Source organism: Pelophylax lessonae (assembly GCF_965119305.1).
Source record: "Pelophylax lessonae genome assembly, chromosome: 9".
In the NCBI taxonomy this organism is placed as follows: domain Eukaryota; kingdom Metazoa; phylum Chordata; class Amphibia; order Anura; family Ranidae; genus Pelophylax; species Pelophylax lessonae.
Window position 1 is genome coordinate 183,664,451 of NC_138776.1, and position 13,528 is coordinate 183,677,978.

At 43.2% G+C, this 13,528-nt stretch overlaps 1 protein-coding gene across 2 annotated transcripts in view; it reads left to right on the forward strand.

Moving 5' to 3' along the window:
- POLR3A (RNA polymerase III subunit A) overlaps positions 1 to 13,528 on the forward strand; it is a 138,507-nt gene that overhangs the window by 3,072 nt on the left and 121,907 nt on the right. For both annotated transcript variants that reach the window (XM_082266796.1, XM_082266797.1), the window contains exon 2: positions 11,019 to 11,154. In XM_082266796.1, the coding sequence (XP_082122922.1) occupies positions 11,019 to 11,154 (136 nt within the window). The remainder of the gene's footprint in view (positions 1 to 11,018; positions 11,155 to 13,528) is intronic.

Sequence of the window (13,528 nt, forward strand, 5' to 3'; positions counted from 1 at the left end):
TAAGTATAATATGTTTATTTAACAAAAAAAAAAAAACCCACAAGACTTTACAGTCACCTAAAGTTCCACTGTAAGGGCTTGTTTACACTTGCTTCAAAACATGGCTTTGGACATGCTTTGTTAAAGCTCTCTCAACCCCTGTGAAAGCTCCTGTCACTAAATAAAATTGTTGGCTTACAGTCCTGTTTACACCTTGTGTTTGCTTAGCTTCAGCTTCGCTTGAAAAATTATACCCCATATCACTTTAGTGGTTCTTCAAAGCCTCCATAGAAGTCTATGACAAAGGTCACCTGACGCTCCTGCAGCTTTTGAGGCTTTTTTTCAACTTCACATCAGCTTTAGCCTCGCTTTGTTTTGGAGAAATTGCATGTATGAGATATCAACATACACACAGGGCATCTGCCAAACTTCATTAAAGCTTCAAAAAAGCACCACAGAAGCATCAAAAACGCACTAAAAAAGCATGTTGAAGCGATAGGCACTTAAATGTTTATTGAAGTTGAAGCAAGTGTAAATGAGCCCTCAGGGCTTGTTTACACTTGCTGCGACTGCAACACACAAAGCGCCTACCACTTCAACATGCTTTTTTTCATGTGTTTTTATTTGTGCTTTTTTTGAAGCTTTAAGAGGCGGTTCACACTACTCCGACTTGGGACACGACTTGTGTGCCCTAAAGTCGCCCCAAATCTCTTGTCATCACAAATTCAATGTAAATGAATGAGAGCCGTCTTAATATGCACTACTGAAGTTTCTCTGACTTCAGAAAAGGTTCCTGTACTACTTCAAGGCGACTTGTGATCTGACTTGTGCACATAGACTTCAATGGAAGTCGCCTCTAAGTCGGATCCTTATCTATTTTCAAGCGACTTGTTATCAGACTTTCCAGGAAGAAGAAAAAGATTAGCCAGGCATTCCCCACAGACAAAGTCACCTATCATTTAAGTCTCTTCCAAGTCTCTTCCAAGTCACGCTAAAAAGTCGCTCCTTCATGGGGCGACTTTCTGGTCGCGGTAGTGTGAACCGGCTCTAATAAAGCATTCCAGAAATATTGCGTTTAAAACAGCTGCATAAAAATCGTGATAAAAAATTGCAATGCCATTTTGTTCTCCGGGGTCTTTACTACAATATATATATATATATATATATATATAATGTTTAGGGGTTCTAAGTAATATTCTAGCAAATAGAAATACTAATTTTAACTGTAAACAACACATTTTCATAAAAAGGCTGGGTACTTAAGGTGGTCAGGGCTATTCCTGTTCCAGTAGTGATATTCCACCCTCACATCCAATCTCTGCTGTCACAGGTAGGGGTACAGACCTCAATAAAAACCTGACAGTGGCTCTAACAATTCCCTGTTCAAAACTGAAAAACTTTCGGCTATAGATGTTCAAAGGCATGGAATGATTTTGAAAACACATTTGTGCATTACCTAGAAGAGTCTGCTTCAAGCCTAGTTGTGTTGTATACGGTTATACAGGAAGGTCCAAGAGGTGATTGGATGTGCAGACACAGATCTGACTGAAGACCAGTTTGTAGGCGAGGAGTGGCCAGTGGTAACTAGCTTGTATGAATTTGTAATTGACCAATTCTGGACCAGAAGGATTTGCCTCCTTAATGACAAGGCCATTTTTTACGACACGGCACTGCATTAGGGTAACGTCTCTCTCAGCAGGGAGCGATCGCGGGTGCCTGGCGGCAATCGTGGCTGCCGGCCCCATGCATCGGCATCCCGGCTGACCAGTGGGGGCGAGAGCGTGCCCTCAGCACTTCGCGCACGACCGACGTAGGGCTATGTGATTTCGTGCAGCGAACCAGCCTGCTGTAGTAAAACTGCCACGGGAGATCGGCAAGTGGGTAAAGTATAACCAAAGGCAAAACTTTTTTTTTTTTTTTTTTTTTACAATAGGGTGGAAAGGGATTAGAACACTGGTCAGGTTTTTATTTCCATCTGTGCCCCTAGTAGGGACATTAACCTTCACTATTTGTCCTCTGTACCATTATCATTGAAAGAGAAAGTTATAAAAAAAAATACAAATTTTGGGTTGGCTTTAGAAAAGTAACCGAGGGGAAATCTTCCAATAGTGACACTAATTCTGGTGACCCTGATGACACCCTGGGATTTCTTCTCACTTCCTGCTTTCTCCATGGCGCAGGAAGGAAGGGAAATCTCCCCAATCAGACACAGATGGCAAAAAAAATCCTCCCCTACTCTACCCAAAATGAACAAAGTTTTGCCTTTAGTTAAAAGGGACCAGACAAGGTTTTCTAACCTCCGCAATTGCCATGTCTCTTGAGAATTATCAGGTGGCAGTTTATAGATAATGATTGAGAACCCATTCATAATTTGGGGTCTATGCATAAAGTATTTGCTGTGCGATTGTGTCATTCATTTGCGTAAGCATTATGAATCTTCACCGTAATTTGCTTAATATGTTTATTTCTGAGTATCATCAGTGTCACCTAGTGGCAATAATGCAGAATTTTCTTGAAATGCTGCAGTCAGAAAAAATACTACCTTATTGCCACTAGATAGTCCTGGTGCTCCCAGAGGATAAACTTGTTCAAGTGGATCTAAACCCTCCTATACTTTACAGCCAAGGAAGCTGACCTACTAGCCTCTGTTTTATTTTCAGTTGCCATGGTGCTGCACGAGTGATCAGTTTTGACACCAGCCTTTTGATGGCTTAATTGTTTGATTGAGAGCAAATGTGACCGTTCATCATTCATGGCATGAGTTGAATTTACCTGTTTTAGGGAACAGTTAAAGGGGAACTTAAGGCTGATATACCTACCTTTTATACATAGACTCAGAAAAGTAGATGGGAAGGCCTACAGCAGGTATATGCAAACTGTGGCCCTCCAGCTGTTGCAAAGCTACAAGTCCCATCATTCCTCTGCCTCTGGGTGTCATGCTTGTGGCTGTCAGAGTCTTGCTATGCTTCATGGGACTTGTATTTCTGCAACATCTGGAGGGCCACAGTTTGCATATCCCTGGCCTACAGTAACCAAATTTTTAAACATTGCCATTTAGTGCTCTGTCTACAGTTTTTAAAAAAACGAAAAAAAGAATAAGAAAAAACAAAGATACAGTGCATTGCGAAAGTATTCGGCCCCCTTGAACTTTGCAACCTTTTGCCACATTTCAGGCTTCAAACATAAAGATATAAAACTGTAATTTTTTGTGACGAATCAACAAGTGGGACACAATCATGAAGTGGAAATTTATTGGATATTTCAAACTTTTTTAACAAAAAAAAAAACAGAAAAATTGGGCGTGCAATATTATTCAGCCCCCTTAAGTTAAAGCGGAGTTCCACCCTGGATTTTTTTTTTTTTTTTTTAAATACCCCAGGACATTTAGGGCTAGTACATTCCACAATGGCTAGCCTCTGATCTGTCCCGGGTTGCACTTACCTGTTAGGACAAATACCTACTTTGAAAACGTCTTGTCCAGCGCTGCCATCTCAGATGTGGGCAGCTTGAAGCCAGCGAGATCCCCTTCGGCGTCTTCTTCCGCCTTCTTCGGTCCCACGATGCCCTGCGCCGGCCCCGCCGTCACTTCCGGGTCGCGCGCGTCATCCCTCCACAGCTTCTGGGCATGCCCAGAAGCTGTTTAGAAGGGGATGACGCGCGCGACCCGGAACTGATGTCGGGGCCGGTGCAGGCGCAATGATTTCTGGGAGCGATGACATTCAGCTCCCAGGAATCATTGCAGAGCCAGGAAGTGACGACGGGCCGCGGCTGAGGAAGGAGGAAGAAGGAAGTATATTTTCTTCGCTAAGAGGGAAGTAAAAAAAAAAAAAAAATATGCGATTATCCATTTCTTTTTCAGGTGACCCGGAGCGAGAAGATGGAGGCAAGTATTAAATTAGGGTGGAACTCCACTTTAATACTTTGTAGCGCCACCTTTTGCTGCGATTACAGCTGTAAGTCGCTTGGGGTAAGTCTCTATCAGTTTTGCACATCGAGAGACTGAAATTTTTTCCCATTCCTCCTTGCAAAACAGCTCGAGCTCAGTGAGGTTGGATGGAGAGCGTTTGTGAACAGCAGTTTTCAGTTCTTTCCACAGATTCTCAATTGGATTCAGGTCTGGACTTTGACTTGGCCATTCTAACACCTGGATATGTTTATTTGTGAACCATTCCATTGTAGATTTTGCTTTATGTTTTGGATCATTGTCTTGTTGGAAGACAAATCTCCGTCCCAGTCTCAGATCTTTTGCAGACTCCCATCAGGTTTTCTTCCAGAATGGTCCTGTATTTGGCTCCATCCATCTTCCCATCAATTTTAACCATCTTCCCTGTCCCTGCTGAAGAAAAGCAGGCCCAAACCATGATGCTGCCACCACCATGTTTGACAGTGGGGATGGTGTGTTCAGGGTGATGAGCTTGTGTTGCTTTTATGCCAAACATAACGTTTTGCATTGTTGCCAAAAAGTTTGATTTTGGTTACATCTGACCAGAGCACCTTCTTCCACATGTTTGGTGTCTTCCAGGTGGCTTGTGGCAAAATTTAAACAACACTTTTTATGGATATCTTTAAGAAATGGCTTTCTTCTTGCCACTCTTCCATAAAGGCCAGATTTGTGCAGTATACGACTGATTGTTGTCCTATGGACAGAGTCTCCAACCTCAGCTGTAGATCTCTGCAGTTCATCCAGAGTGATCATGGGCCTCTTGGCTGCATCTCTGAGCAGTCTTCTCCTTGTATGAGCTGAAAGTTTAGAGGGACAGCCAGGTCTTCATAGATTTGCAGTGGTCTGATACTCCTTCCATTTCAATATTATCGCTTGCACAGTGCTCCTTGGGATGCTTAAAGCTTGGGAAATCTTTTTGTATCCAAATCCGGCTTTAAGCTTCTCCACAATAGTATCTCGGACCTGCCTGGTGTGTTCCTTGTTCTTCATGATGCTCTCTGTGCTTTAAACGGACCTCTGAGACTATCACAGTGCAGGTGCATTTGTACGGAGACTTGATTACACACAGGTGGATTCTATTTATCATCATTAGTCATTTAGGTCAACATTGGATCATTCAGAGCTCCTCACTGAACTTCTGGAGAGAGTTTGCTGCACTGAAAGTAAAGGGGCTGAATAATTTTGCACGCCCAATTTTTCAGTTTTTAATTTGTTAACAAAGTTTGAAATATCCAATAAATTTTGTTCCACTTCATGATTATGTCCCACTTGTTGCTGATTCTTCACAAAAAATTACAGTTTTATATCTTTATGTTTGAAGCCTGGAATGTGGCAAAAGGTCGAAAAGTTCAAGGGGGCTGAATACTTTCGCAATGCACTGTATTTCTATAAGTAAGCCTTTCTCAACCAGGGTTCCGTGGGACCGTAGGGTTCCTCCAGGGATTGCTAGGACTTGAACAATGAGCAACTTCTGCCTCTTAGATATGTAATTACTGACACCGGTGATCATTTTATTATTTGTAAGGGTGGGTGGGGCAAGTCTTCCAAAGGACCACAAATACAGTATCCATCACACTAATGGACAGTGGTCTGTAGATATATTGATTAGTTGTGGGAGTTCCCTGAGCCTGAAAAGGCTGATCTAAGCAGTCACCATTCTTACATTTAGTGCCGGTTCACACATATGCGATGCGGGAACCTTGCAAATCCACTGCAGGTTCCCGCATCGCACTCGACTTGCAGGCAGTTCACACTGCCATATGCGAATTGCTAGGGGTGTCAATACAAAGTTAAAGACCCCCAGATAAGTTTGCATATCGCAGTGCGAACTGTCAGTTTTGACCTGAATCGGATCGCATAGGTGTGAACACCCTGCTATCGGATTCTGGTGCGGACCAAAAAAAGGGTCCTGTGCGACTTTGTTCCGAATGCGATGAGAATTCAGCCTTACAATCTGTATGGCTGAATTTGCAATGCACAGATATCGCATGTGATTTGCAGAGCAGTGCGCTGCGAATCACATGAAGATGTCTGACTTTGCTTAAGTGGGAACCCCATGAGATTGCTGGGTCTCTGTGCAATGCAGACATACCATGGTCTGCGGAAGGGGCCAGCAGAGTGCTGCACATATCTTCCTGAACACACGGCACCCTGCTTTAGAGCCCTCAGCCCTGATGCAAGCAGTAGACTGGCCCTTGGAAGACGTTATGCAAATATCAAGATGCCCTGATGTCAACTTGGAGGAGAGGATGTCCTAGGCAAGCTGTGTTCGCATGCAGATTGCACAAGAAATTTCCCACATGTGATGCTTTGCCCCCGTTAATAAAAGAACTGAAATTCAGTGAATGAAAGGGGTTGATCTTGCTGCTTTGTTTAGTACCCCATCCCCCTTGCTTTAAAGGGGTTGTAAAGTCAGAAGGTTTTTTATATTAAGATAAAAAAAATCCTTCTGTGTGTAGCAGCCCCCCTAATACTTACCTGAGACCCCTATCTATCCAGCGATGTATCCATCTGGGACTCCCTCTCCTGATTGGCTGAGACACAACAGAGGCGCCATTGGCTCCCCCTGCTGTCAGTCAAACTCAGCCGAGAGGGGGAGGGGCCGAATGGCAGCTCCGTGTCTGAATGGACATGGGGACCTTGGCTCAGGTGCCCCCAAAGCAAGCTGCTTGCTGTAGGGGCACTCAACAGGAGGGAGGGGCCAGGAGCTCCAGCCAGGGACCCAAGAAGAGGAGGATCGGGGCTGCTCTGTGCAAAATTTAACTAAGAGGAGGTAAGTATAATATGTTTGTTATTTTAACCACTTCCCGCAACCTGACCTAAATGTCGGCTTGAAGAGGTAGTATCGGGGCACAAGGGATGTTTACATTCTTTGTGACAGCAATAAAAGTGATCAGATTTTATTTTTATTTTTAAAGGAACACCAAAGAAAACGCATATGTAAGTCGGACCCGCAAATGTAAACGGTCTTTAAATCACACATGTGGGGTATCGCCACGATCGTCAGAGGGAGAGCAATAATTCTAACAAAAGATCTCCTCTGTAGCTCTAAACTGGTAACCGTTAACATTTTTTAAACGTAACCTATGGAGAATTTAAAGTACCATCGTTTGTCACCATTCCACTAGTGTGCACAATTTTAAACGGTAACATGTTGGGTATCTATTTACTTGACGTGACATTATCTTTCACAACATACAACAACATTGGGCTATCTTTAACTGTTTTTAGTTTTTTTTTTTTTTTTAATATGCAGTGAAGTGTATTTTTTTCCCAAAAAAATTGCGCTTGAAAGACTGCTGTGCAAATACTGTGTCACATAAAATATTGCAACGGCCGCTAAAATATATATATATAAAATGTATAATGTTTGGGGGTTCTAAGAAATTTCTAGCAAAAAATATTGATTTGTGTCAGAAGTAGGCCTGGTCCCTAAGTGGTTAATAGAAAAAAAAAAGAGACTTTACAATCACTTTAAGTGATATATTTTTTTTTTTTTTTTGTTTAAGCACATTTACAAACCTGTCACACTTACCACACTATGTGCAATGGGACATCTTATAGGGATGCACATGCAAGCTCTATTCTGAGCTGGGCTGTTTGCATCTGTTGACACACACAGTGCGGCTCAGCCCCAAAACCCCTCCACGCTCCCTCTTCTCATAATTTGATTAACAGTATCAGGAACCAATGGCTCAACCAAGCTTGTAAGAGCAGAGAGAGAAGAGTTGAAACTGGGCACAGTGCAGGATCGATACAGAACTCAGGTAATGATTAGGGAGGGGGGCTGTTTTGTTGTAGTATAATACAGAGATTGCATTAGGGTAAAAAAAAAAACCTTTAGCCTTTACAACCACTTTAAAAGAGCAAAACATAAGTGGTCTTGTCTCCCCAACCTGATACCCAACACCTTTCCCCTTACTGTACTTCACCCTGACCACACTGGGCTATAAATCTTCTCTACCTCCCTCTACTTGTCTACTGTTCCCCTTGTATGTTTTTTCTCCTCTTCTTTGTATGCCGTTACCACGCAGCCATGCTGAGGTCCTCTTACAACGATGAATGATGATCCCAAACTTGATATACCCTCCTTGTGGCTTCTCGTCCACTTTTATAAATTTCCTGCAAGAAGTGGAGTCATCCTCTTTTGGGTGGAACTTCATGTTCCTGTACTGTGCGCCTTCCACATTCCAGGTGTGGAAAATTGGCAAGTGGATTTTCCCAACCGTCAACTGTCTCCGGGGAATTGGTTCTTCACCTAGAGGTGTTCAAGGAACTCTGTCAATGGTGGGGAACCCTGGATGTGGATCTTCTGGAATACAGATTTGTCTCTAGGACGAGGGATCCTGGTTAATTGAGCATTTGCAGTGGATGCTCTGGTAACCTCATGGCACGAGTTCTCTCTAAATGTTTTGCCTTCCAGCTGTTACAGCTTCTATCTCATATGCTTTACAGGTTTCGGGTGGAAGGAACTCTGGTGTTCTTGATTTCCCCCAGGAGAAAGTAGTTCTCTGACATACAGTATCTCACAAAAGTGAGTACACCCCTCACATTTTTGTAAATATTTTATTATATCTTTTCATGTGACAACACTGAAGCAATTACACTGAAGAAAATGTAAAGTAATGCACTTGGGTGCCAGAAACCAGAAAGCAAGCTACTCATTAGTGAACCTCTGGGTGAGTCTAGGATGGAAAAGGACCTGGGGGTACTGGTAGACAACAGGCTTGGCAGTGGCATGCAATGCCAAGCCACTGCAAGCAAAGCCAACAGAATACTGGGATGTATAAAAAAGGGGATTCACTCCAGAAATAAAGAGATTATTCTCCCGCTCTACAAGACTCTGGTCCGGCCACATCTGGAGTATGCTGTCCAGTTCTGGGCACCGGTCCTCAGGAAGGATGTGCTGGAACTGGAGAGAGTCCAGAGAAGGGCAACATAAATAATTAGGGGAATGGAGGACATCCGCTATGAGGAAAGACTACAATCACTGAACTTATTCTCTCTGGAGAAGAGACGATTGAGGGGGGATATGATATCAATGTACAAATATTGTACTGGCAACCCTAGCATATGGAAAAACCTATTCAGAGAAAGGGCATACAATAAGACATGTGGCCACTCACTAAAACTAGAGGAAAGGCGGTTTAACTTTAAAATACGCAGGGGGTTCTTCACTGTCAGAGCAGTAAGGATGTGGAATTCTCTTCTGCAAACAGTCGTATCAGCAGGGAGCATTGATAGTTTCAAAAAACTATTAGATGGGCACCTTAAAGACCACAACATACAGGGGTATACAATATACGGTTAACAGCAAACACACACACACACATCATAGGTTGAACTGGATGGACGGATGTCTTTTTTCAACCTCACTAACTATGTAACTATGTAACATTTTGCTACAATGTAAAGTAGTGAGTGTACGGGTTGTATAACAGTGTACATTTGCTGTCCTCCTCAAAATACCTCAACACACAGCCATTAATGTCTAAACTGCTGGCAACAAAAGTGAGTACACCCCTAATGAAAATGTCTGAATTGGACCCAAAGTGTCAATATTTTGTGTGGCCACAATAATTTTCCAGCACTGCCTTAACCCTCTTGGGCATGGAGTTTACCAGAGCTTCACAGGTTGCCACTGGAGTCCTCTTCCACTCCTCCATGAGGACATCACAGAGCTTGTGAATGTTGGAGACCTTGTGCTCCTCTATCTTCTGTTTGAGGATGCCCCACAGATGCTCAATAGGGTTTAGGTCTGGAGACATGCTTGGCCAATCCATCACCTTTACCCTCAGCTTCTTTAGCAAGGCAGTGGTTGTCTTGGAAGTATGTTTGGGGTCGTTATGTTGGAATACTGCCCTGCAGCCCAGTCTACGAAGAGAGAGATCACGCTCTGCTTCCGTATGTCACAGTACATGTTGGCATTCATGGTTCCCTCAATGAACTGTAGCCCCCCAGTGGCAGCAGCACTCATGCAGCCTCAGACCATGACACTCCACCAACATGCTTGACTGTAGGCAAGACACACTGTCTTTGTACTTACCTGGTTGCCGCACTACCTTACATTGTAGCAAAGTGTAATTTCTTCAGTGTTGTCACACGCTTGACACCATCTGAACCAAATAAGTTTATCCTGGTCTCATCAGACCACAGGAGATGGTTCCAGTAATCCATGTCCTTAGTCGTCTTGTCTTCAGTTTGCAGGCTTTCTTGTACATCATCTTTAGAAGAGGCTTCCTTCTAGGACGACAGCCATGCAGACCAATTTGAATCAGTGTGTGGCGTATGGTCTGAGCACTTACAGGCTGACCCCCCCACTCCTTTTACCTCTGCAGCAATGCTGGCAGCACTCCTTCATCTATTTCCCAAAGACAGTCTCTGGATATGACGTTGAGCATGTGCACTCAACTTGTTTGGTCGACCATAGCGAGGCCTGTTCTAAGTGGAACCTGTCCTGTTAAACCGCTGTATAATCTTGGCCACTGTGCTGCAGCTCAGTTTCAGGGTCTTGGCAATCTTCTTATAGCCTAGGCCATCTTTATGTAGAGCAACAATTTGTTTTTGTTTTTTTTTTTTTTTTTTTTTCAGATCCTCAGAGTTCTTTTCCATGAGGTGCCATGTTGAACTTCCAGTGACCAGTATGAGAGAGTGAGAGCGATAACACCAAATTTACCACGCCTGCTCCCCATTTACAACTGAGACCTTGTAAAACTAACGAGTCACATGACACCAGGGAGGGAAAATGGCTAATTGGGCCCAATTTGAACATTTTTACTTAGTGGTGTACTCGCTTTTTTTGCCAGCGGTTTAGACATTAATGGCTGTGTGTTGATATATTTTGAGAAGACAGCAAATTTACACTGTTATACAAGCTGTACACTCACTACTTTACATTGTAGCAAAGGGTCATTTCTTCAGTGTTGTCACATGAAAATATATAATAAAATATTTACAAAAATGTGAGGGGTGTACTTAATTTTGTGAGATACTGTGTATATCTCTCTTCTGAGTCTTTAGCTGTTCAACCTCAATATTTGTATCGGCTGAGCTACTGACATCAACTGAATGATTTATTTTTCTCTTTGGTCTCCAGAAGCCACATTTGTTTTGGGGTAAAGTCTGCAGAACAGATGAGACAGCAGGCACACATTCAGGTGGTAAGCAAGAGCCTGTACAGCCAAGACAACAGCCGCACACCTTTGTCTTATGGAGTACTAGATCATCGCATGGTACGTCAATATAGATTGCAACATCTGTGTTTTTTGTTATTAAATATAGTTACTTGTACGGATATATCCATCTTGGACAAATACAACAGTTGCAGGAATTTAAGACCAAGAGTGGTCATTGTGTGCATGTGACAACCATATCACAAATTCTCCACAAATGTGCCTTGTATGGGAGGGTTGCAAGAAAAGTCACTCCTCAAGAAAGGCCACATAAAGTCATTACTGAGCTTTGCCAAAATGGACTTCGAAGATTCCAAGGCTACATGGGAAAAGGTGTTATGGTCAGATAAAACTAAAATTGAATTATTTAGCATCAACACCAAACGATATGTCTGGCTAAAATCCAATACAGCTCACCATCCAAATAACACCATTCCTACAGTAAAGCATGGAGGTGGTAATATCCTGTTATGGAGGTGTTTCTCTTCAGCAGGGACTGGAGCATTTGTCAGGATGGAAGGAAAAATGGATGGGGTAAAATGTCCTCAATTTCTTGAGGGAAATCTGCTGCCTTCTGCCAGAAAGATGTCAATGGGAAGAAGGCTAAAGCCTCGTACACATGCGTCGAAAATCGGCAGGGAATTTTCGTCCGACGACCGATCTGCCAATTTTTGGCTTGTTAGTATGATGCTTCCGACAACCGTCTCCGACTTTTCGGCCGAAAAAAATCTGGTGTGCAGGCTATAAAATTTTTGTCCGCCGTCAAAACACGGCCGATTTTCGTGCAGTCAGTACAGATTTCGACAGGGAAAAATCTAATGAGCAAGTCTGGGCATGCTCAGAGAAGAAAGAACACAAAGAAAGCAAACCAACACATGACATCACTTCTGAAGTAGAATTTTGTTGGGCGAGAAAATTAGTGTGCAGTCTAGGCACATTCCAACCAACAAAACACAACTCTGGACAAAAGACGGACGATCGGTCGGCCGATAATCGTTGCGTGTGTACTAGGCTTTACCTTCCAACATGGCAATGACCCAAAACACACAGTGGATAAAGGAGAAAAATGTGAATGTCCTTGCATGGCCTAGTCAAAGTCTAGATTTAAAACCCATTGAAAATTTGTCTTGAAGACTGCAGTCCACAAACGGTCACCATCAAATTTAACTGAACTTGAGTAGTTTTGCAAAGAAGAGTGGGCAAATATTGTAAACTCCTAGATGTGCAAAGTTAGTAGAGACATATCCCAACAGACTAAAGGCTGTAAATAAAGCAAAAGGTGGCTGAACAAAATACTGACACATAGGGGTGATCCTTTTTCCAACTCAGTGATTGTTTGATTTTTTTTTTTTTTTTTTTTCTAACATGTTGGTGTTATATCCTTCATTTGGATGTTGTATGTTGCACTGAGTAAATGCAGCTGATAAAAAAAAAAAACTGTCTGTCTTCATGTCTGTCACCGTGGCAGCGTAACAAAATGTGATTATTTTAAAGCGGCTTATTCTTTTCTGTACCCACTGTATACAAACTAGCAATATCCCATGTTACCGATGAGATCTGTGCTCGGTTTGGAAGATTGACATGATGATGATGCCTTCATTTTAAATTATTGGTTAAAAGCTGAGCTCCAGGCAGATATTAACATACATCATGCAGTTATGTGTTAAATAAAAAAATCAGTTAATATGTATTTTTTTAACCACTTAACGACCAGCCAGAGGCATCATCCCGGTACCGTTGTTTGAAGCCGACGGTCGGCTTTCCGTCGGTAACGATCGATGCGGCTCAGGAGCCGCTCGATCGTTACCCGGGGGGGCGGGAGGGGACGTCCCCCCCCCCCTCCCGCCGCCTTCCGTGGTTTTGCTCGGGGCTCCCTTCCCACCGGGAGCCCCGAGCACCCAGCCGGCGCGTCCGCCGGCTGGATGGAGTCCCGATGAATGCCGGAAACGGCATTGATCGGGTCTCCGATGACGTAACCCGGAGGCGGCGTCCATGACGTCACATCCGGGTTACTGTGCTGCAAAAGGCGGCAGATTTAAAAAAACGGCTGTATGCAAAAATGCCGTTTTCGGCGTTTTGCATACAGGGAAGTGTAGTGGAGGGGTCGAGGGTCTTTTAGACCCTCGATCCCTCCATAAAGTGTACCTGTCACTACATATTGGTGTCACAAGGGATGTTTACATTGCTTGTGACAGCAATAAAAGTGATCAGATTTTTTTTTTTTAAAAAAAAAAGAAAAAATAAATAGGAAAAAAATAAATAAATTTAGCCGCCCCCGTCACCGTTAGCTCGCGCACAAAAAAAAACGTATACGCAAGTCGAGCCGCAAATGAAATCGCTGTTCAAACCACACATGTGAGGTATCGCCGCGATCGCCGGAGCGCGGGCAATAATTTAAAAAAAAGAGCTACACTCTAACTCTAAACTGGTAACC